This window comes from Manacus vitellinus, unplaced genomic scaffold (genome assembly GCF_001715985.3).
Source record: "Manacus vitellinus isolate BGI_N305 unplaced genomic scaffold, ASM171598v3 scaffold_83_pilon, whole genome shotgun sequence".
Classification (NCBI taxonomy): Eukaryota; Metazoa; Chordata; class Aves; order Passeriformes; family Pipridae; genus Manacus; species Manacus vitellinus.
The window spans coordinates 1,714,837-1,738,578 of record NW_021940836.1 but is presented as its reverse complement, the minus strand read 5'-3'; the positions used below and the strand labels follow the sequence as shown (position 1 = coordinate 1,738,578).

General features: G+C 45.6%; 1 protein-coding gene across 2 annotated transcripts in view; it reads left to right on the top strand.

Annotated features, from left to right (window-relative positions):
- Positions 1–4,523: 4,523 nt before the first annotated feature.
- The window catches only part of GDPD4 (glycerophosphodiester phosphodiesterase domain containing 4), a 28,686-nt gene continuing 9,467 nt past the window's right edge, over positions 4,524–23,742 (top strand). Inside the window, exons 1-8 of one of the 2 annotated variants that reach the window (XM_008924921.3) lie at positions 4,524–4,690; positions 10,578–10,784; positions 11,381–11,484; positions 12,242–12,335; positions 17,389–17,448; positions 19,188–19,286; positions 21,507–21,600; positions 23,149–23,294. In XM_008924921.3, coding sequence (XP_008923169.1) covers positions 10,602–10,784; positions 11,381–11,484; positions 12,242–12,335; positions 17,389–17,448; positions 19,188–19,286; positions 21,507–21,600; positions 23,149–23,294 — 780 coding nt within the window. In that variant the 5' untranslated portion in view covers positions 4,524–4,690; positions 10,578–10,601. The remainder of the gene's footprint in view (positions 4,691–10,577; positions 10,785–11,380; positions 11,485–12,241; positions 12,336–17,388; positions 17,449–19,187; positions 19,287–21,506; positions 21,601–23,148; positions 23,295–23,742) is intronic. The other variant, XM_029964893.1, reaches the window with a different exon arrangement.

Below are 23,742 nucleotides of genomic sequence, written 5' to 3'. Positions count from 1 at the left end.
ACTGGCCCTTATGCATTTGGATACTGTCAACTAAATGGAAAAATTTCTCGCTGGTGACATGGAAAGCACCCTTTCCTCCCTTTTCTTTTCCTTCTTGCAGGGTGTTTTGCTCCAAGGCTTGAACTTTAACACCCACAGCTTGGGGGGGGGGCAGCGCCGGTGTCTTCATTGCAGTGGCCATCCAGGGCCCCTGTCCTTTGTCCGGGCTGAATAGTGCTCTGCAGAGCTGCTGAGCTGAGGTATGCAGTCTGCAGACCTCTTTTCTTTCCCCCTCTTGGCTCAGAGGCAAAGTCTTCCCTCAGATATGATGCTTGTGGTGGTGTGCAGCCCTCAGTGGGGCCATGGGGCCAGAGGGGGTCCCCCACGCTGTGTCCCAATCTCCTCGTCTGTGCTTAACAGCAGGGCACAAAGAGCTGCTTAGGCATTCCCAGGAGCAGAGAGGGACCCAAGCCAGGGCATGCTGAAATGCACAAAGTAGGATTTATCTTCAAAGAAATATTTCCCTCCTTTCTGAGCTCTTTTTATTTTTTTTTTCCAAGGGATTTATTCCTCCTCCTCCCCTCCCCAGGCAGGCTTTGAGGCGTGGAAGCACTTTTTGCCTCCCCACAGTGGCTTTTCAATGGTGGGAGAGCGACTTCTTAGAAAGCTGCGGGCCACCCAGGGGCAAAGCCCGGGGCTGAGCACGACTGCACGCCTTGCTGCTGGTGACATTGCACAGCCACGAGCACGGTGAGAAAAAAGCTCTCCCCTTCTCCTGTTGACCACGCTGAAGTGCGGGGAGCAGCACTGCACCCCAAACTCGTCACGCTGAGTCTCTGTTTTCAGGCTTGACCTGGAGGTATGAGCTCCCCGATGCTCCTAATTCCCTCTTTGTGTAGGAAGGTGAGACCTAGGCACGGATATCTCACTGCGACCATCTGGGATCAGCATCTGGCTGGGTGATGGAAGGTCTGTTTGTGGTCACAGATGGAAGGTTGCCATTCCTGATCCTTTTTAGGGCTAATTTCTGCCTCTGCCTACCTGTACTGCCCAGGGGAAGGATGCCAGCTTCCCCAAAAGGCTCTCTCCTTGCTGGAGGGGTACCCAACACTGAGATAACAGGTCCTATAACCCAAGCTAATGTGTTATATATGAAGTATATGAAGGACCTCAGGGTCAAAACCAGGGAAGACTCTGCTGAGGGGTCTGGCAGCAGCAGGGCCAAAGATACCTTGTGTCATGCTCATTTCTGCAATGCTGGGAAAGTGCCTATGGACCCAAGAACACCTGGATCAGAATATGCCTGAGTCCAGCCAAAGACACAGCATTTGTGAAAAAAAATCTTTCTCCACCTCTTCTTTTTCTTCCTTATTTTTTTTAAAGCGACTATTCAGCTTTATTCAAAACACTCATTTTGTTCCTTGCAGGCTCCTATTGTAGCACCGTGAGACCCTTTTACAAACACAATTATTTCCCTTTGACTGTTTCCACATGAAGCTGAAAGCATTTGTATAAAACGCATTGTAAATGCTCTGAGGCTTGGCCAATAATTTCCTGGGCACACATTTGTTAATGTATTCTGCAAAGCGCTTTGAAGATGAAGAAAACCAGCTGTGATTTATAATGATGATGAGTATGATTAAACAAGGTTTCTGCAAGTAGTTGTGGATAATGAGCTATCCCTGGGGACTGGACATTGGGTACAAACATGCGCCAAACACAGAATCATAGCATGGTTTAAGTTGGAAGGAACCTTAAGACCATCGAGTTCCAACCCCCCTGATATGGGCAGGGACACCTTTCACTAGACCAGCTGTAGTGGACTGATTACAAGATGGAGTCTGCTCCGCCATTGTCTCGAGCATGGAGTTAAAAAGCCTGGATTCCACAGCTAGGCTGCTGCAGGAGCCGAGCTACTTGCAAAAGCTCCAGGAGGCACCTAGCAAGCAGGCAAAGGCAGGCAGACTAGCAAAAAAAAAAAAAAGATAAAAAGTTGTTACAATAAAAAAAGGCAGCAAGGACTTACTCTCCCAAATAAGATATTCCAGGCAGATCTTACTTGGAGACTGGGGAACCAGCCAATGGACACTCAGGGCCTGTCTTGGTACCAGGCGAGCTTTGCTGGGATACTGGTGAGCTGAGCAGTGGGCACCCAGGGGCTACCACGAGGAGGGTATTTAGGACTGTGCCTGGGGACTGCTGGGGGGGTTGTTTGAGGATTGCTGTGGGAGCTGCTGCCACTCTGTTACCCGCCGGTTCGGCTCCTTCCTTGGAGGATACAAGGCAACAAGGGAAGAGGCCCAGCAGAGAGAGATCTACCAGCTTGCAAGCCAACAGCATTTCATGGTGGTGGTAACTCCTGCCCTGTGCTTTTAACAGTTACCCTTAGCTTTCCCCACTTTTCTATATTCCTTCTTTGTCTCTGCTCTTTTGTGTTACAAAAAATTGAATTATCATTTTGGGATCCAGCATCTGGCCTCATTTGTGCCTTAATCTCAAATACGGGAATGTTTTAGAACCTAGTTCCCCTCTGCATCTAAGCGGATTGGAACACCAGGTTGCTCAAAGCCTCATCTAACCTGGCCTTGAACCCTTCCAGGGATGGGGCATCCACAGCTTCTCTGGGCAACCTGTGCCAGTGCTTCACCACCCTCACAGGAAAGAATTTCTTCCTAATATCTAATCTAAACCTATGACTGAGCAGGACACACCACCTATTTCCAGCACAGCTCCTGCTGTGTGTCCTCTGTGATGGGAATAAGTCCCTGTGCAACTTTAATAGATGCAGGATTTTGGCAGTATTTGTTTGAAAAGGGCTTGATCATTTGTGTCTGTTCAAAGTGTGGTGGGATGTTCCAAAACGCAGGACATGAACCTTGGTGGAAACCCCTCCATATCTTTAGAAACCACAGCCACTACATGTTAGAGGTGTAGTGCAAAAAATGGAGCCGTTATTTCTTGGTAACCCCTCTTGTTAACCCAATGAACCTACTGCTGTTCATTGTTTCCCATGTTAAGCCCTGTTGGTTTTTTTGCTAATGGCTGTGTTCTCCATCTCAAGCCAACAGCTTAACAGTGCATGAGACGTGCTTTGCACACGTTTGTCCCAGGCTGTACGTACCCCCTGGGATTCCACAGAGAAGTAAGGTATAATTAGGGCTTATAAAGAAACTGTTGAAAGTCTTAGTGATAAATTATAATTATCATCTGCTGGGGAAGGGATATAGGGTATATCTTCTATCAGAGATTATGACTATCTCTACTTTATTTGATCCTTTTTCATTTCCTATGTTAAATCTCATTAATTTCCTGAAGAGAAACTGAAGGCAGATGATAGTTAAATAAAAGGGATCCTGGAGTGGGATCCAGAGCCTTGGGCAGACTCTGTAAGGTGGAAATGCAGGTTTAGGAGATGGTCTTTGCTGATCTCTTTTGGCTAGTGGCAAGATGTGTGTGCAACTCATGGTGATTGTGATCAACCAGCAGCTTGCCAGGAGGTTGTTTATATTCCTTTGCTTCTGTTGGTGTGGTGCTGTGGAAGAGTCCCAGGGGAAAGGACAGGAAATGATGCCCTAGAGAGTGGTGGGATGGCATAAGAAATTTCCAGGCTAAGGAGCTGCAGATGCTGGAGAGGCTCAGCTCAGGCTCAAGGAATCTCCCTAGCATGGGGTTCGCTTTCTCTCCAAATCCCTTGGAAACAGTGGCATGGGCAAAGTGGGCATCACTCCTTTCTCCTGCTTTCCTACACCATCAAGATTCTCAGGACAAGCTGGCCATGCAGGTGCACGGTGCAGGTGAAATTACCATCTCCATGTCCCTCACATGACTCCTGTCACCTATGTAAATTTTTTTCCCCCCAACTCTCTTCTTGCAGTGGACTGCAAAATGTGTGTGTAATATCTGGAAAGAGCCTGCATCCAGAATCACAGAATGGGTAAGGTTGGATGAGACCACAGTGGGTCATCTGGTCCAACCTCCCTGCTCAAGCAAGGTCATCCTAGAGCACATTGCATGGAATATCATCCAGATGGTTTTTGAATATCTCCAGTGAGGGAGACTCCACAACTTACCTGGACTGTCTGTTCCGGTGCGTGGTCACCCGCACGGTAAAGAAGTTTTTCCTCATATTCGTGAAACTTCTTGTGCATCGGTTTCTGCCGGGTGCCTATTGCTCCACCAACCTGGATCCATCCTCTTTGCACCCTTTGCACTCATTTATACCTGAGTTCTGAGGCTGAACCAGCTGCCTGCGCTGCAGCGCCCTCAGCTCCCCGCCCGCGCAACTCCCCCCCCCCCGCGCAAATCGCCCGCACGAACGAACCCTGGAGCAAACTGCCACCCCCCGCGCACCCCCCCGCATCCCCCGCGCACCCCCGCGCATCCCCGCGCACCCCCCGCGCACCCCCCGCCGCATCCCCCGCGCACCCCCCGCGCACCCCCGCGCATCCCCCGCGCAGCCCGCTCGCTGCCCCGGGTCCCTCGCGCTCCCGGCAGCGGTTTAAAACTGCCGCGGCGCTCCCGGCCCCGCCCGCTCCTCTCCCGATCGGCCGCCGTGAACTGCCCGGCCCTGCCGAGGCTCTGCGCTGCCGCTCGGGTGTCCCTGAGCTCGGGAACTCCCCCGTACAGCCTGACCTGACCCTCATCCCCGGACGTACCTCGGTCGCCGCTGCTGCCGCCTCGTCGAGCGTGTCTTACAACTTCTTCCTGCGTTGTAAGATGTTGTGTGGGAGAAACCTGGGTAGATGCCGGGGAAAGGAAAGAAATACTTGAAAGACCCAAGGGAAAAAGCTATAGGCCAATGCAAATTTGGCTGCTGTAGCTGTTTATCCTTTGAAAGATGAATGCTCCAGCCCTAGAACACCCAAAAAGACACGAGATTTTAATCCTTGCTCATGCACTGGCCTCTCAAGCAAGATCCTCTCTGCAGTGCTTTCAGCGTTCAGGCTGTGTGGCTGAATATGTTTCCTGATTTTTCTCTCCTTCTCCTTCCTCTGTCATCCCCCTCGGCTATTCCCCATGTTTTTCATCACTCTCTGTGAAGCAGTGGGAAAGGAGCAGCTCTGTCTGACTGCCTGCGGTTATGGGGACTCTTATCTGCAAGCAAACAAAGTCTCTGTTTGCCAGGGAAAAACCTGAGGTTCCTGGGGTTTATGGAGCAGAAAACCATGTGTTAATGCTTTCATGGCTCACTTGTGAAGGAGTCGTAAACTTCGGTGCCCTACTGATGCATGTTTTCCTGCTTGCTCTTTGCTCCCATGGCTTTCCCAGTGAATGGATTCAAGTTTGCTGTTTCCCTTCTCTAGCTGTTTAACTTTTCCTGGTAGAGATGGGCAGGAATTGCAGATGATCTCTGAGCTTTAAGACAACTGTGCTTCAAATCTAGATGCAAGCACTGTGAAGCCTCTTGCTAAGTCCTGTCAAGGACTGAACTGTTTCAAATCCTAACCTCCTGTCTTTTGGCCTCTGCATCTGCCATTTGTTTCAGTGTTGTTTGACCCTTAGGTGGTTGTTGGGTCCAGTTACTGGGGTTTTGTCTTTCTTAGGATCAGATACTTGTGAATTCAAACTGTGCCAATATTTGATGTGGTCTGAGGCACTGCAAAATCAGCCAGATCTTGGGAGAGATGTTGTTATGGCTTCTGAATGCCTTGTCCCAGCTGTAACAGCAGACTGGTATCTGGTGACCAAGAATCAAACTTGGAACTGTGGGTCATGGAGAACTTGAAGTGTGGCTGAGGGGAGGTTGTGTTAAATGAAGCACAATTACATGAGAACATGGAGATGGACCCAAGGGCAGGAACCAGGGAAAAGATGTGGCGGTAAAAGAGAAGGAGTGATGTTTGTGTGGAAAGACACAGATAAAGAGAAGAACAGAGTACCTGGACATATGAATAGATTTTGAACTGAGAAGCACCTTTCTGACTGTCCTTGTGTCTGTCTTTGTCTTCCTCATCCTCACATGGGACTTGCCATATTTCTCCTGGACTTCTCCTGGAGTTGCCACTGGACTGTTTGCTGATACCAGCAACAGCTCAGTGTAAATGCATCACAGACACATGAATCTTGCAGAGCTGCAGAGGAAGATGAGCTCTTCTTAGGAGTTGTCCCTGGTCTTCCCAATCCCTGTCAACTCTTTTCTTTGCATCTCCACCCAAGCATCACCTTTTGTCTAGTGCCTCGAGCATGTCTTGTGCTTCGTTCCTCAGAAGAGACCCATCAGTCTCCAAAGCTGTGGGGCAGAGTGGCTCAAAGGCTCCCATTTGCTAGATGAGCCCTCTGTATGCCCAGAGGGAGCAGGAGAAGCCTCAGATCAAGTCATGATCTGGGACTTGGAAGGGTGATTTATTCTTTGGATTAGAGCTCACTGATCCCAGTAGATGTGGTATAATGTGTTTAGTGGTCTCTGGGTTTCTGGTTGTACTTCTGAATGCACTTTGCAGGTGACTGCAAGGTCTTTTATGCATAGCCATTTTTCTTTTGAACAGGGGACAACTTCAGCCACAGTAGCTCTCATTCCCTAGTCACACAGAATCACAAAATCAACTAGGCTGGAAAAGATCTCTGAGATCATCAAGTCTAACCTTTGACCTAACACCACCTCATCCACTAGACCATGGCACTAAGTGCCACATGCAGTCTCTTCTTAAATACCTCCAGGGACAGTGAATTCACCACCTCTCCAAGCAGCCCATTCCAATGTCTGATCACTCTCTCTGTAAAGAATTTCTTCCTAATGTCTAACCTAAACCTTCTCTGGCACAGCTTAACACTGTGCCCTCTTGTCCTACTGCTGGTTACCTGGGAGAAAAGACCAACCTCCACCTCGCTACACTCTCCTTTCAGGTAGTTGTAGAGAGTAATGAGGTCTCCCCTGAGCCCCCTCTTCTCCAGGCTAAACAACCTCAGCTCCGTCAGCCTCTCCTCATAGGTCTTGTACTCCAGTTCCTTCACCAGCCTCTTTGCCCTTCCTTGGACTTGCTTCAGCACCTGAATATCCTTCCTGAACTGAGGGGCCTAGAACTGGACACAGTACTTGAGGTGTGTCCTCACCAGAGCTGAGTACAGGGGAAGAATCACTTCCCTGGTCCTGCTGCCACACTGTTCCTGATCCAGGCCAGGATGCCATTGGCCTTCTTGGCCACCTGGGCACACTGCTGGCTCATGTTCAGCTTCCTGTCAATCCAAACTCCCAGGTCTCTTTCTGCCTGGCTGCTCTCCAGCCACTCTGTGCCCAGCCTGTAGCGCTGCAGGGGGTTGTTGTGGCCAAAGTGCAGCACCTGGCACTTGGACTTGTTGAACATCATACCATTGGCTTCAGCACATTTATCTGGCCTGCACAGGTTTATTGCCTTTGTGGGGTGCTTTGGCCCTTTGCAGGCTTCAGAGGAGCAGCTGGGTGAAGTAGCTCTGTCTGTTGGGGACTGGAAGAGCAGGGAAAAGGTCTCTGGCAGAGAAGAAAGGACAGGGCAGGAGAAGAGGGACAGAGGGATGCTGTGCCAGCAGAAGGGAGAGCCCAAAGCAGAGGGCAAGTTACATCCTTTCAGTCTCATGATACTAAAAAGTCTTACTGCCATAGTGATACTGCTTGGACAACAGAGCCAATGGGGGTTCAGGGGATGCCAGACAGAAAGGTGTTTTGCTCTTCTTTGGCCAGCCTGATGTTTTTGGGAGAGCTAGGGTTTGGTGGAGGGGGTTGTGGACAGGAGGTTGTGTTCGTCTCTCCCTCTTTCCCCAGCCTCCTCTGCGATGAAGGGTCCCTTCCCCAACAACCCCTGGAGTTGGAAAGGGGACTTGTTTGGAAAGACTAAGGCAGGAGTTCATTAAATTGTAATTATCGTGATGTTATAAGTACTTTGATGCGTAAATGATGTTCTGATGTTGCCCAGTGAAGCTGTGGCTGCCCCATCCCTGGAAGGGTTTGAGACCAGGTTGGATGGAGCTTTGAGAAACCTGGTCTAGTGGAAGGTGTCCCTGTCCATGGCAGGAAGGTTGGAACTAGACGATTGTTAAGGTCCTTTCCAACTCAAACCATTTTGTGATTCTATGATGAAACTGAAAACACCTTTTCTGTGCTTCTGGGGTAGAACCCAGGGTGAATTATTTAAGCATTCAGAAGAACAAGGCCAGATGATGTTTGATACATGAGAGAAACTGGATGCTGCATGTATTGAGTAGCCTGTGCTATGGGTAAACAGGTCTGTCCTGGAGAGACTGTGGGTTCACCACATCCTGTTATGGCTACCATGTACCAAAACCCATGGGAAGTGCAAGGGGAATCCCAAATAGCAGATGACTGTCTGGGGAGGAAGAAACATGAACTACAAGGAAATACTAGAAAAGCTGGGATTGTTCAGGCTAGAGAAGGTTTAAGGAGAGGCATCGACATGTGAATACACGAAATATGCAACAGAGGAAAAGTTTAAGCCTTTTGCTATATCCAACATAAACAGGACATGAAATAACATCCTTAGATTGTACTACAAGAGACCAGATACTGGGAAAAAACCCCTCAGCTTTTAATAGAGAAGCTAGTTAGGACTAGTTTAGCCTGTCTTGAGGGATGGTGGGATCTCCATCACTGGCAATTTTATGAGGGATATACTAATACCTAGATTTAATACCTGACATGCTGCTGCAGCCAGACAGATGATGTGGGTAAGGATCTCCATAATCTCTTTTCCTGTCAAACCCTGTGTGCTCATAGATAAATACTGACGTGTGAGCCTTGTACCCACACCCAGGAATGCGAGTAACAAACCTCATGGCCCTCTGACAGCAAAACTAATGCTTTGGTCCAGTGTTCTGAGTTCCTATTGCTGAAGAAAAAGAGCTGAGTGAGAGTGGATGCTGTGTTTCGATGATAGGGGAACTCATGTTTTTAGGGATCCTTATAGGAGGTTACAAATACTGCAACCTCATGGCATGTGACAACCTTCTGGTAAGAGCTCTGAAGGTTCAAATATATTCTGAAGATGTGGCTGTTGTAACTTGGTAATTGCTGGGTTTGTGCCAGGTGCACTTTAGGCCAGCTGATGAAACCAGCTGGATCAGCTGTCACCTGCATCACTCACAGGTGGCATGATGCCCATACCCCCCCAGCTGTGCTCTGGGAATTCAAGAGCAGGATCACCATCTTGCCACGAGATCAATTTTTTATGAAGTGGTGACCTATGGGTGCCAGGATCTGGTACTGCTGAGTTTCTAGGGATGGCTTGACCCCATCATATCCAAGAGTGTGTGATTCCCCCTGACTGTCCTGGATGGGCAGACACATCTGTCTGAGGAAGGCATTCAGGACATGGCACACTTAACACTGCTTAATTAGTAGTGGTCCAAACTGAAACACCTTTCTGTTTCATTTTTATCCTCTCTCCTTGCACTCCAGCTACCAATAGGCTAGAGCATTTGGAAGGAGTACCAGGGGTGCATTGTTTCTGTTTTAACTTGCGTTCCATGTCTCTGATTTATTCATGCCTTCTGCAAATGGGTCAGTTTTTTAGATATGTCATTCTGCAAGGATTTGTCCACTGATTTCTGCAGAGACACACTGGGATCTGAGTTATTTGCAAACACTTTATGTGTGCATTTCATCCATGTGTATAGTGCAGCATACTGTTCATTCTTCTTATTATTATTACATCAGAAAAATCAGAGAAATTTGGAGTCGTAAGCTGGAACTTTGCAGCAGATGTGCCTGGATTTGAACATGGTCGGTATGGGCTCAAGGATGTGATGGCACTTATTAATGCCACAGAAAAACATCTCTGATTGACTTTGTACTCTAAAGAACTGTATAATGGAGCTTCTTTGCATGTCCACACAAGACTTTTTTTCTAAATCTTTCCTTGTTGTTTTGATAGTGCCCTGCTGGGCGAAACACTCCTCCCTGGCACTGTGTGCTATTTGCTTCACTGTAACTGCATTGGTTGCTATTTACCACCAAGTTCTTTGTTTAAAATTATGATTATGAGTAGGTCTCCCACATGTATATCTTTACAGCTAGTCTTTCTATCCTTGAATACCTGTGCCAGGTATAAATAAAGTGAAATAAATAAAGTTATTTCAGCTATGAAATAATTTTTTCTTAAGGGATCAGTCTCTGCAGTGTTGCAGTTTTGCCAGAATAAGAGAACTGTGTACCCGAGGGGATTTTAGTGCCTTTTCTATATGAGGTAGTTAAATTGATGGCATGTTTCAAACAGGTCACAGTGATGTTGAATAATTCCCATGGCTAAGCCTAGGCTCAGGTTCATCTGACATAATTTTAAAGTCTGCATGGAGTGCTTAAGTTAATGAATTCATTTCCCAGAGCTCCCGGTATAGCCAAAAGGAGGCAGAGTTTTCCTCAGGGGTGATTCAGAGCATATAGGTTATAACCAGGAGCACCACTGACTACTGAGGGGATTTGCAATGTCTGTCCTTCTCTGTTAGGCATCTCAGTTTGGTATATAAAATTAGGTGGGGTGTTCTCAGCATTGTTTCCTGCTGGTCTCAGCATCCTCTTGGGAAAACTTCCTCCCTGTTTTCTGATATGGAAAGGTTACCCAACAGGAAAGGGGGGCTACAGTCTCCCTGTAAAACTTGTGGTCTTGTTTCAGGAGGAAGATGAGATAGCACCTCAGATGGAGGCCAGTTCCACCAGCTTCAAAAAGCTTAAGTTTGGGAAGCTGAAGGTGGTACGTCGGCGCTTGCTGCAGAGGTATGAGCACCAGCCCTTCATCTCCTGCCTGGCTGGGTTCTACAGCTGCCGGTGGAAGCGGTACCAGCGCCAAAGGACCGAGCCCGGGAAGTGTTGCTGCAAGATGGTAAATTAGCTCATAACCAGTACAGACATGGATTTCTGTAAAGGGCCAAGGCAGTCCAAGCAGACAAGGGTTGATGTCATGCAATCCCAGCCCAACATCATTTGGAGCCCACTGAGATCTGTTGGGCTGTTAGATTTTTGTACTAAGTGCTTCATGAATTGCTGTGTTTCCGTGGCAAGCTTGTTTTATATGTGCCACCATGCAGCTACCAAATGTGTGGTGGCAGGGAAGGACTTTGCACCAAACCCTCCTGCCTAGTGAAACATCTCAGAGCCATGGAATCAATTTAAAGAAGTAACATTAGGGGTGAGTGTGCAGTAAGAATTGCAAAGACAACTGCTGCACAGTACAATTAAAATCCTGTTCATTTGGGAAGTTATGAGTTTTCCCTGAAAACAAGTGCCTCTGAGTACACTTTTGAGGACATTCCCCTGGTCACAAGGGACAGGGAGGGAATTCCTCTCTATCTTTACTTCAGTTAGAATTCTAACACCAAGCCACATATTTTAGGGACAGCCGAAAAGTACCTGCCATTTGCTCTGATTGCTTTGGGGTAGCCAAAGCTCTGACCACTTGTCCTTCCTCTCCCTCTCCAGCGGGAATGCCTGTTTTTCCCATTGCTCATTGGAGCTTTCTGCCTTTCTCTGATCTTTCTATACACGTGGGGTGAAGGGAAAAATGACTACAACAACTTTGACTGGTAAGTACCTCTTTTCCTCCTCTCCCACCCCTTGAGCAGGTCACCAGGATGACTGGGAAGGGATGAGCACCCTCCCCAGCATCTGTGCTGCAACAGGGCACTTTAGCCATGAAGCAAAGATCTGGCATTTTAAACTCTTGGTTACAGCATCCAAATTGAATGTCCAGAGACTTCAGAGGTGCTGAGGCTCTGCCTTTTGCTTGGCTACAATTTTTAGGTGTAAGTGTGAATTTGGAAGAAAGGGGAGAATCATCATCCCAAAAATTGTGAGTGAAAGAGACTAAATGGCTCTTTCCTTTCCTTCTCTGAGTCCCTTTCTTCCCCGCCCCCTCATTCCACCTGAAGAAATGTAATGACTGGAATTCGAGGCATTGCACCAGCTAGCTTGCTGGAAGAGAATTCCATGTTCCCAGACTCAAAATTAAGAAATAATCATCAGAGATTTATGCATGTCCTTTCCTTCTGTATTACGTAGGCAACAGTTATGCAAATCTGGCCTCTAAAACTAAATTAAAGCTACTCAAATATTATGGGAAGGAAAGGTGTAATAAGGTGTACTACTCTGGTGGTTAATGCAATCAGGGATTTTGGGAAGGAGGCTCTGAATCACTTTTGCATGTTATGTGGTAGGTTATCCCTCCCTCTTTCTTTGTTTCATTGCTTTGAAAATTTCAGAATTTCAAGGAACAGGGCTGTCAGTCTCCTCCAGTCCATATGCTAACCACAAACATTATTACAATATTTTATTCCTTTCTAGGTATAACTATTCGAATCTGGGCTTCTGGTTTCTCTGGTCTCTTGTTATCCTTATAGTGGCTTCAATCTTGTTCACATACATCTCACTGTTACTGGTAAGTAGTGCTTGTTGTAAGCTGACCTTGACTTGTAGTCCTAAAAAGTAAACAGACCAAAGCTCAGTCTAGCCCACCATATGATCCTGAGACGGTGGATGCCTGGGGAAGATTTGCAACACAATGATTGTTTATGGTACTTTCTCCCCATATCCACCTGCAGATGACCAGTTTTATCTCAGGGGTCTCTGAGCCAGATATAGTTTCTGAGACTTCTTTTGATGATTTGCCTTTGATAAATGTGTCCAATCTCTCCTTGAACACAAGGAAAGCTGAGCCAGCAGCGGCTGGATTTAGATTTAGGGGAAGCTAAAAATTGTTGCTTTGGCAGCAAGGAAGTATGGGGCTCTGAGTCATGTAGCAGTGGTGATACGTCATCACAGCTGAGTTATTCTTCTAATCCTGGGAGAAAGGGTTCTTTAGAAGAAAAAGAATGTTAGCACTGAACCTACCTTGACTCACTCTGCTTTGCTGGAGGGTTTTCTCCAGGTAGAGACTACAGACATGGTCACAAAAATGCTGCTGAAGTTTATGCTGAAAGAGGTTCCTGATCACTTTTCCAAATCCTATTAAATTTTCTCTTCAGTTCCAATCTGCTGTCTACTTTGTTTACTGAAAACATATCAAACCCAAACTTTCCCTAAAATTTCTACCGACTTATCCCTTTCCTTTGTCCTTTCCCTCATAAGGAATCTCCCAAATAAAGACAGATCTGCACCTGTGTTTCTACCTTCTGCATCCAGAGCTATAGGGTAAGAAATCACTTTAACTCCAGAAATTGGAGTCCACATTCAGTCTCATACCTGCTCCAACTTTCATTTTGAAATGCCAGGTGCTGAGAGTGAGGTTATGGCTTTGTCTCACCTCTGTGACCAAGACAACCACCTTTTATCATCCATTCCCACTGTTCTTACCCATTCCCTGATGTGTCATCATATAGTCAGTCTGTAAATTGCTCATGACAGGGAATGTCTTTTGGCTTTGTCCATGCAGTGCCTAACACAAATGGTTTCTGGTGTTCTTTGTCCCTACTGATGTACAAGTAAATAGTGGTTTTATTCTAGTGCTAGCAATAACCCCCCCAAAGTGATAAATAGGACAGCTGCTTGGCCATGCCCACAGCAATCAATAACATCACAAAAGATGTGGACTAACTGAGCTCTGAGTAGGATAAACAAAAACAATTCCTTACAAGGATTTTGTAACACTCTGGTGGCTCTAGGGCTCAGGGATTATTATTTAGGAAAGCATACCTGCTTTTCCAGTGGCCATGGAATAGTGTGGGTGGTTTGATGGTTACAATGCTACTTAGGGCAACTCAGAGCTTTGCCAGAGATGATCATGTCACAGAGATGCATCTGAGATTGTGCCTCAGCAGGTTGTGGATGTGGAGTCAGCCTCTGGATGATACCAACCCCCCATAGCACATACTAGAAACTGGCTTTACATGATTTCCTGGGCTTGAGTAGCCTGAAGACCCCTGGGGCTGGTGTGTCAGCCTGGTCATGTTTTGTCTGGATCCAAACAATGGCCAATGTCTGAGCAGTGGACTTTCTTAGAGGAGTTTCATGTCTTTGTCAGGGTCAATGTGATGACCGCAAACTGTCAGGGCAGGTGATTGGCAAAGTAAAGTCAGAAAGGAAGATGGAAGTTATGAAGTGAAACTAGTGTCAGTCCTGGTCTCACTCTTTATTTTGTTGATACATCCTCCTTCTCTCCTCAAGCCTCTCAGTTCTGTCTAATGAGGCTAACAACATTTGCCTTCCTCAGAAGGGTGAGCATGGATAAACCTGAAAGAATACAAATAGTCTGGATGGTATCAGACAACAGGAGAAACACTTGAAGATGTTCCTCTGTTCTGAGGGCAGCCTCTGCAGTGAAGTTCCATTTTCTCCTTGATTTCGTGAAGCTGTTAAGTGCCCCAGCCAAAGCTGTTTGGTGTTTCTAAGGGCACTTGCCCTGATTGATTGCCTCACCATGCCACCGTGTCTTATGTGGCAAGACTGCTGCATACATCTGTGTTGAGTGGTGGTATTGGGAGGCATGAGGCTGTTCCTTGAATAGGATTAGGTCTTGAAGGAAAGGGAAGCAAGGAAAGTTATCGCTGCCATAATTTATGCTCCCACTATCTCAAAGCATGAAGGGTATTGTAGCAGCTGTGGTTGGACAATGCTCGTTGCAGCAGGGCTCTTTCAGAGAAGGACTCTACCAGGAATCCACCCCTCCACCACTGTTTGCAGAGCTTTCCCTTCACTGAAGGCTTTGATGGACCACCTAGCAAAACACTGGGAACCTCCCAGGCTAGTAAGTGTAACTCAGCCCTTCCACTTCTAAATAAATCTGTCAGTGTGGGCACTATACGATAGCTGGATTGCTCTAATATGTTTCAAATAACTGATAGCCAAATAGGTTGCTGCCACAATGAATTATATTCCAGGTTCTGGTTGAACAGTGTTGGATGGAGACTATCCCCACACTTGTTGCAGGAGGGACTGGAGACCTTCACCTAGGCAATATTTTCTTGTGGTGTTTTGCATGAGCAGCCTGTCATATCTGAAAACTGAGCACCCTGATGCCTTTGTTGGAGCAGAAAGATTTTATAGCAACCAGTGGCTGGTCTGGTTTTGTTTGTAAACACCATACCCTTTTTCTTAATGATGGCACCCAACTGCAGCCTGGATGCCTGCTTCCATGACCTTATTGTGAACCTCTGAAGCATATACGCTTCTGACCACCAGCCACAAGTGGCTGAAGAGAATGCTGCACAAACTAGCGCTAGCTGTCTGTACAGAGATGGTCTCCATCCATGTGCATCATTGTCATTTTTTCAGACAATCAATTTTAATTAATTCAATTGTTCATTCACTCCCCAAGACAATTTTCTCATCCCCATTAGGGCTAAAAGGTTAAGCTGAGGGGTCTAATTACAGAACCGTTCATGCTCAGTGGAGAAGAGAAATCTTTTCTTGTTCAGACTTTCAAACACCAACAGATAGCATTTTCCCCTTTGCAGTTCAACCATGTTTGTTCTAAGGGTGGTGGGGAGGTGACTTGTGAATGTGCAAAGTATAGGAGCTCAGATGTGTTGTGGCCTCTCCATTCATAGACTGAGAGAACTCAAATTGACACTGAAATCCAGAAAGTGACTTCAAACTTCCATCCCTCAGAGACTAAGGTACCAGACAAGTTCTGAGTTGCTGTATTTTTGCCAAAAAGGGAATGTAAGGTCCCGAATCCAGCTTTTGTGAACATCTGAGTGAGCAGCTGTTTCAGGTGAGGCGAGTGTTTAAGTGCCTGCCTCCATGTCCTCATTCGTCAGTTAGGTTCTTCACCGAGAGAGTGGTTGGGCACTGGAACAGGCTCCCAAGGGAAGTGGTCTCAGCACCAAGCCGGACAGAGTGCCCTGAGTTCAAGAAGTGTCTGGACAATGCTCTCAGGCACATGATGTGATTCTTGGTGTGATCCTATACGGAGGCAGAATATGGACTTCGATGATCCTTGTGGTCCCTTCCAACTCAGAATATTCTGTTTGGCTTTTTACCGTACGCAAGGACCAGGTCTTTGTGTAACATTGCTTGCAGAAAAGGAACAAAGGGTCTTTTTTCTTTATTTTTTTCCCCTGAAATAGGTTATTTAAATAGGGCTAACTTAAGATCTCTAGCAGTATTTCAGTTCTCTCCGAACTGCTCCCACTGTTACTCATCATATACTGGGTATAGGATTCCATTAAAGGAACTCAGTGTGTCAGGAATCACTTAAAGGCTGATCTGTACTCATTGATGAGTTTATCATAGAATCATAAAATGGTCTAGGTTGGAAGGGACCTTCAAGATTATCTAGTTCCCACCCCCCTATCATGAGCAGAAACACCTTCCATTAGACCAGGTTGCTCAAAGCCCCATCCAGCCTGGACTTATATCTTCCTTCAAATCAGCATGATCCTGGAAAGAGAGTGTGCTTGTAGATGGGTGGGAAACAACTTACATTCCTTTGCAGTTACATTTCTGGAGAGAAGATCCTCTTCCCCTAAGTCTATACATCCTGTTTTCATACAATCTCACTATCCTAAGGTCTGGAGTGAGTTGCATCATAAATGATCCTCCTCGGTGGAGCACTGATGTCTACTAACTGGTAGTTTTCTTTAAGCCCTGATATCTGGTGATACTGGTCCCCAAATTATCCTTTACAGTGGTCAGGAAGCTCGCCCCAGGCATTCAGATTCCTGAACATAGACCTGTGCATTTTCACAGTAGCAAAGTGCTTCTCCTGGTGAAATTCATGTCCAAGTTGCTTAGTTCTGGAACAATGTGAAGAAACTCCATCAAAGCCATGGGCTGACTTACCTCATCCTTGGCTTCTTGGTGTTCAGGGCATCTTGGGTTGTCCCCTGTCTTGGCTGGGGTTTGCACTATGCATTACAGGAACCCTCCCCAAGGGCTCCAACTTCCCATCAGAGAGAAGGAACATGCCAACCACCAAAAACTGGAGTAATTTAATCTCCAAGATAATTTTCTCTGATCTGAGGTGTGTCTGTCTCTTGCATTCCCTCTGGTTACTGGGGGAGCATTGCCTCGTTTGCTGTCTGCTCTGTATTTTTGTGCTGCTTTGGAGGCATTTCTTATTCCCTGGCCTCTCTCTCATGGTTGATATACCTCTAATCACAACCAATGCACAGAAAATAATCAGGGTTAGTGCTGTATTGGTTTATACAATAGCTGTTGACCCTGGACATCATTCCTCTTTCGTAGTCTGTACTCACAAAGAAAAAATCATTGAAAGTGAGTACCCCAAAGTGTCCAATTATTTGTTAGCCATGAAAAAGTCTTTGATGCTGCAGGGCAGCCTTGACACGTGCTTAGCCATTTCAGAAGCATTTTTACTGTAGCAATAAACATTTCTCTGCATGCACCTGTCCTGCAAACAGCTTTGACATTGTGCAGGAAGACCTAGTGTAAAGTAACTTCCCAATGCAAAAATAACTCCAGAAGTACCTCACTGAACACACGTCATCATCTTCCCCCAGGATGCATACAGTTTCTTCTTGATTTCCCAGGTCCTCGCGATGTGTTTGCTTGCAGAAGGTCAGCAGCTGTACCTGCACTGGAGTCACAAGGTGAGGAGAGTCAGGGCTTTCTGGTAACTCTAATCTGCACTTTAAATTAATTGAGTCTGTGGTATTTCTTTGCATGAAAAACCTCTTATACTATGGAAGAGAGGGAAGAGGTTAATCTTATGAGGATTTAGATGTCCAGAAGAATGATATCTCCACCTGAGCTGATCACTCAAATTCCTTTTTCACTCAGTGGAGGGAAATGAATCCTCTGAGGATGCAATTCATCCAGCTGGTCATAGGCATCTAAATTAAGATGGGATGAATCACACTCAAAGAACCTTTTTTCCCCACTGACTCTAAAAGGTGCCTGCAGTGACTCATTCAGGTGAAGATGTCTATATTTGAATCATCTACATATGGTAACATGAAGTCAAAAGCGAAGTTTCCAGGAGAAGCACAGCATGATTTTCTGTAGCAGGCCCCAGCAACAGTGAAAAAAGTGTCTGCTCTCTATGCAGAAGCGAAATACAGCTTTTCCGAGGCATCCTGGTGCCTCATGCCTTTTGGTCTTTGGATGGTTCCCTGGAAGTGTTCAATGCCAGGCTGGATGGGGCCTAAGCAATCTGATCTAGTGGGTGGCATCCCTGCCATGGTTGGAGCTAGATGATCTTTAAGGTCTCTTCCAACCCAAATGGTAGAATTCTCTAATTCTATTCTATGGTTTGGGAAATGCCACCTGGAGTTTTGAAGGCACAAAAATAAATCCTCAGAGATTTTTTCCTGCAAACTTACATGTTAGAATCATCATCCTTAAGCAATTCTTGGGGCTATGCAAGGCATTTAAGAAATGCTTCTCTAGCCATGCAGTCTAGGATAGAATGTAATGTGATTGCAAATCCTGCAGTGGAAAGGAATAGCTGAATGTGTGGATACTGATCCTGTATTTCTTTATGTAAGTAATAGAAGCTGAGGGATCTTTACTATTGAAAACAGGATTCCAGAAGAACGAGAAAGATGTAGAATAATTTGTAAAAAAAAAAAAAAAGAATGAAAGGCATTCTTAGATGCAAGAGATTAGGGATAGACTATTAAGGTGTTGATCCATAGAAGATCCTCTGAAGAATGGTAGGGCCTTGGTACCTTGGTATAATTTCTGCTTACCCATAGTTGTCAGCAGAAAGATGATGTACCAAGAAGGGCCTCCCATCACCACTGTGCTGGTACCAAACCAAAGAAGAAGCTGAAGACTAGAATAAGATACCTCCTCACCTTTTTGACTGAAAAGTGAACTCTCGTCTCTTAATTATGGGAGTGTTTGCTGTTGCTGAAGCCTGTTGCAGAGCAGCTCATAGCTTAAGGAATTTTTTTTACTGTCCCTTTTGGATGTAATTTGTCACTTCTGACTTAGAAGTGATGAATTCCATCTGCAGGTTAGGGATTTAATGTAAGCTGGTCACCTAGGCTTCATCCATATGAACTGAGAGAGGCATATTCCATCATACTGCAAGCAGGAATGGATCACCTCTGGAAATTCCTCTGTATCCAATGATTATAGAGGGAGTCCTGAGGGTTGGCTTAGTTAGGTAACCAACTATTGAGATCAGTCTTGCCATACAGAAAAAACAATGGTAGCATTGTTGGTCTAGTTTTAGTCCCATTGAATCTCTCTGAACTGGGGAAGTCAATCTCATGCATCCTAAACAATTTACCAAGCTGCTTAAATTAGCCTGTGACTCAGATGGATGGCACACCCTGTGCAGAAATGCTGAAGCTGATTTATGACTCCTTTGTGTCCCCAGATTGGTACGTTTCTTGTTATGGGATTCTCTATCGCATGCCTCTTTGCATTAGCTGTACTCTGGGGAGATCACTGGAAAACTGTCCGCCTGTCATTCCAGGTAAGAGGAGTTGGGAGGTCTGTTTGAAAGAACAATGTGTGAATAGAAATATTTTGTGAAAATTGATAGAAGATATTCTGTAGGAGATATTCTGGTGGGTGTTTTTCACATGGGTTTTCCTGTCAGGGTATGTGGTTCTGAGTAAACTTTTATTATGACTTAACATTTCCTACTGGGAGAAAGGAAACCAAGACCTGAGGCTGAGTTTCAAGCTATGTGTCTCAGTTTGGGAAGTTATAGCCTTTTGTTGTTTGTTTTTTTGTTTGGTTTTTTTGTTTGGTTGGTTGGTTGGTTTTGTTTGTTTGTTTGTTTTTGTTGGATTTTTTGTTTCTGTTTTTGTTTGGTTTTGCTTGTTTTTGTTTTTTAATTGTTGTTGTTTTTGTTTTTTGTTTGTGGGAGGGGTTGTTTGTTTGTTTATTGTTTTGTTTTGGTTTGGTTTTTTTCCCTGCTATTTCAGCTGTTCAGGGCAGGTAAATCAGACCCCTTTGGCTGGTAGGGTTGCTGGAGCAAGAGCTTTCTCCCTCATCAGATTCTGCCGCTACAGCAGATTTAGCATTAGCACAATTTCAGTCTTTTGTGACTCAGAAGAGCTTCATCTCCTGGGGCAGGACAGCACTGAGCTTTTAGGGAGCAGGTGGAGAGTGCTGGTGTCAGGTGGGACAACATCCTGGATGCAGGAGGTCAGAGTGCTTGGCTGATGCCTCTGCAACTCCCACCAGATCTGAAGATGGAGGTAAGAGCTGCCCAGTGCTGTTCAGTACCTGAGCATTCAGGTCCCCACTTGTATTCAGAAGGAAGAAGTACGTAGCCTTTGACTATACAGCTGCTTTGCAGAATCCAAACCACTCTACAATTCTACGATTCCATGTTATTTGGGTCTGTTACCTCTCCCTGCGGGGCTTAGTGCTTGTGAAGGCTGGAAGAGCTATGCAAATGGACTGGAAGAGGAACCAAAGATGTGATGTTTGCAGGGTGTGGTTAATTGCACATTCCTGCTCTATAGAGTTTGCTAACCATTGGTCTATGCAGTGGCAAAGGTCAGGAGAAACCATCAGCTTCTCCTCCCGCTGACAGACACCAGGGGATGTGGATGAGGAAGAGACATAAGAGCCTTTGGGTTCCTCACAAATGCTGTTTATTTCAGGTGTCCATGCCCTTTGAGATGGCCTCCAACTGCTGTTCCCAAAGGACATGAAACTCTTGTAGATGATGTGTCATATCCATTAGCCCTGCAAATCTATCTCATGTATTCTGGACATCTCAGATGGCACCTCTGTTTGTGCAATTGAATCCTGCTTCTGGTTGAGAGCTACTGGTATCAAGTGTCTGAAGCAGACAGTATCACATGCAATAACATGTCTCAATGACTGATGCTTTTTTCCAACCTTTCCAGCTTAGAGAATCAGCATCAGGACTAAGCAAGAGGAAAGACTTGCATCTAGATAGTTTTTTTCCCTAGCACATACCTTAATAGCTTTCAGTTCTAGCTGGAACTTTCACTACAGGGATCTGATGAGCATGAGAAAATGAGGGACTGGTTTCTTGCTCAGATATGCCTAGTTTTATGAAAAGTGTCATACCAACAACCATTCAGAGTCTGTACAAAAACTATTTCTGCTTGGTTTCCAACTCTATTTATGCATTCATGAAAACCACAGAAGTGATCCTTAGCTTATGATCTTCTTGTTTTATCTTTAGAGATAAAGAAATCAAATCTAATGACTATATAATATATCTGCTTCTCTTATGGTACAATAGTTAGTTTCATACGAATGTAAATACCACAGTTTGTTGACATCAGTTTAACAATTTAACTGCAGTGTGGTGTGGAGATAACTATTACCTGGATGATATTTGGTTGGACTAGTTTAGATTGGGTTAAACTGGAAGATGTTCACAGATTATGGCACAACAGTAATGGCAATCATGTCCTCATGGATGGGGATAGTCGTGTCCCCTTCAGCTGACTTAGAAGAAAGGAAAGCAGTAAGAAGCATTCCTCAGCCTAAGGAGCACTCCCCTCTGGCCTGGCCAGGGCCACAGTCTCTCCTCCAAATTCTGAGTATTTGGTGGATCCAACACATGTGTGAGAGAGTGGTTGAACTGCTGGTATCTGCAGCAGGAGCCCATCCAGGTGTAGGGCTGTAACTGTGCTGGGGTTTGTTTCCACGTGTCTCCACAGTTCATCCTTTGACTAAAATGCTTTTCTCTCCTTGCCAGATCACAGCTCCCTATCTCCACATAGGGGCCATCGCCATCATGGTCCTCCTGTCCTGGCCCGTGGCTCTTCATGCCATCAGAGCAGATAAGAAAGGTAGAGCAGCTCTGCTTCCTGCTCCCTGTATGACAACAGCATGGGAAAAGAGGTGTTCAGGAGCGCTTTCCTCCCACACCTGCTCTCCATCTGGAGACTTTTAAATTCTGCATATTCCAGGGAAATTAGCAGGGTGGGGGCTTGGGCTGTGCACTGTCCTCTTTCTGTCCCAGTGCTTTAATGGTTTGCATACCCCCTTGCACAGTTTTGCCCTATACCAAGGCAGTGACCTGTCTTTAGACAGAGGGGATTAGCAGAAGCAGCCATGTTCTGAGTGATGTGTGAAAATCTGTTTAGCCCTCTGCAGGAGAAAGCAGCCAGTGACGGCTCTCTTGGCTGATTTTTGGTTGCTGTACACAGCTTAGCTGTGTCAGAAGGGATCTCCAGTCCAGTCAGTCAAACCAATTCAGATTAGCATATCTCAGGAGAAGCCAGCTGAGATAGGGGAAAGAGCTTTTTGATCAATTCCTAGTGTTATGGGAAGTTCCTGTCTACCTCTAGGAAGTATGACCATATGTTGTAAGGACAAAGCCAGATGCCAGAAACAACTGCAGAAAAGCCTGACTCTGGGACTGGCTGTTTTTCTCTGATCTTGTCTTTCCATATAGCCAAAACTGTCTACATGATACCCATCTGCAGATGTTATTTGCAATAAAAATCACAGACATAATGGACTGGTGAAAGAATTTTTTCCAGTCCAGTATTTTTATTATTGAACTACAGCTGGGGACAATATGCAGGGATCCTAGACATTACGTAACATCATGCCTGATGTACTTCTAGCTCAATCATCATCATAGTGCAAGCTCAGATTCCTTCAGAGCCACTGGCACAAGGTGCAGAGGGGTGGTGGTACCCATTCAAGAAAGACGTGTTGGTGCATAGGTGCTTGTTTCTTGGAGGAATTGTTTTGGTTCCTGAAGTAAAGGGTCTCTGGGACTCTTGGGCAATGTGTTAACAGACTCCAGAGAAGACCATAGGTAATGAATTGGCAAGTTTCTGAGGTGCAATATCCATGATCTTAGAGTCTGTAGGATTCTCCAGGTCACACACAGGAGGTCACTAACAACAATGTGAATAAACCAGGGAAGTATTTACCATAAGGAGATGTAACATAGTTGAAGGAGAAATGTTCCTCCTCTTCTTCAGTATGAATGAAACTTCAAAATGGTGCTTGTTCTTATCTGAGCAAGAAAAGAATTAGCATCCTTCTGTTGAGGATTGTTTTTCTAGAGATGGAGGATATTTCATTGCACCACCTCTAAAGATAAAGAAATTAAGGCCATGTCTTGCTGTAAGGCATAGTGAGATGTAATTAAAGCATAAAACCTGCGGTCCTGACTTAGCCTGTGTCCTTGCTTTGACAAGTTTGTTTTCCTGGTTTGCATTGTTTGGAGAGAAAGTGAAAGCTAGGGGAAGAAGGGATGGAAAAAGGGATGGGACAAATAGCCATTTAGCTGCAGGGTTGTATTAAAAGTCAAGTTGCAAGGCACACTCATATGTTACCTTGTGTATTAACTCTAGCCTTCCTCCTTCAAATTCTTTCAGTTATTCAGGTGATAATTGTTGGTCCATACCTGGCTATCCTTCTCTTTCTTTTCTTGATACCTCTGGGGATGTACTCTCCTTGCATCAGAGAGATGGGAACACTTGGACCAAAGCCAGCCCTCATTGGACACCGTGGAGCACCAATGGTAGGTCTGGAGAAGTTGTTTTTTGTAATTTCTTCCTCCTGTGTCTTGATACCTTCATCATCATCTTCTGTTGTTTGGGTTTTTTTTCCCCTGTGAAATCTGTAGAGGGTGGAAGGGGAGACATGTCTGGTTGGGACTGCATGGCAAAGGCATCACTCACTGCATGGGTTTATTTACAAGAATAATGCTGTTCCTGAGGGACACGGCCAGGCTTGATGGGGCCCTGAGCAACCTGGTTTAGTGGGAGGTGTCTCTGCCCATGACGGGGGTTGGAATGGGATGATATTCAAGGTCCCTTCCAAGCCAAACCATTCTATGATTCTAAAACAAGATGGGTTTGGCTAAAGTGAAGAAAACAAACAGTAGATTAACAATATAATGATGCTCCCTTAATAAAAACCAGAGGTGTTACAAAAAGACAGAAAGTACTTACAGAGTCCTCCAGAGT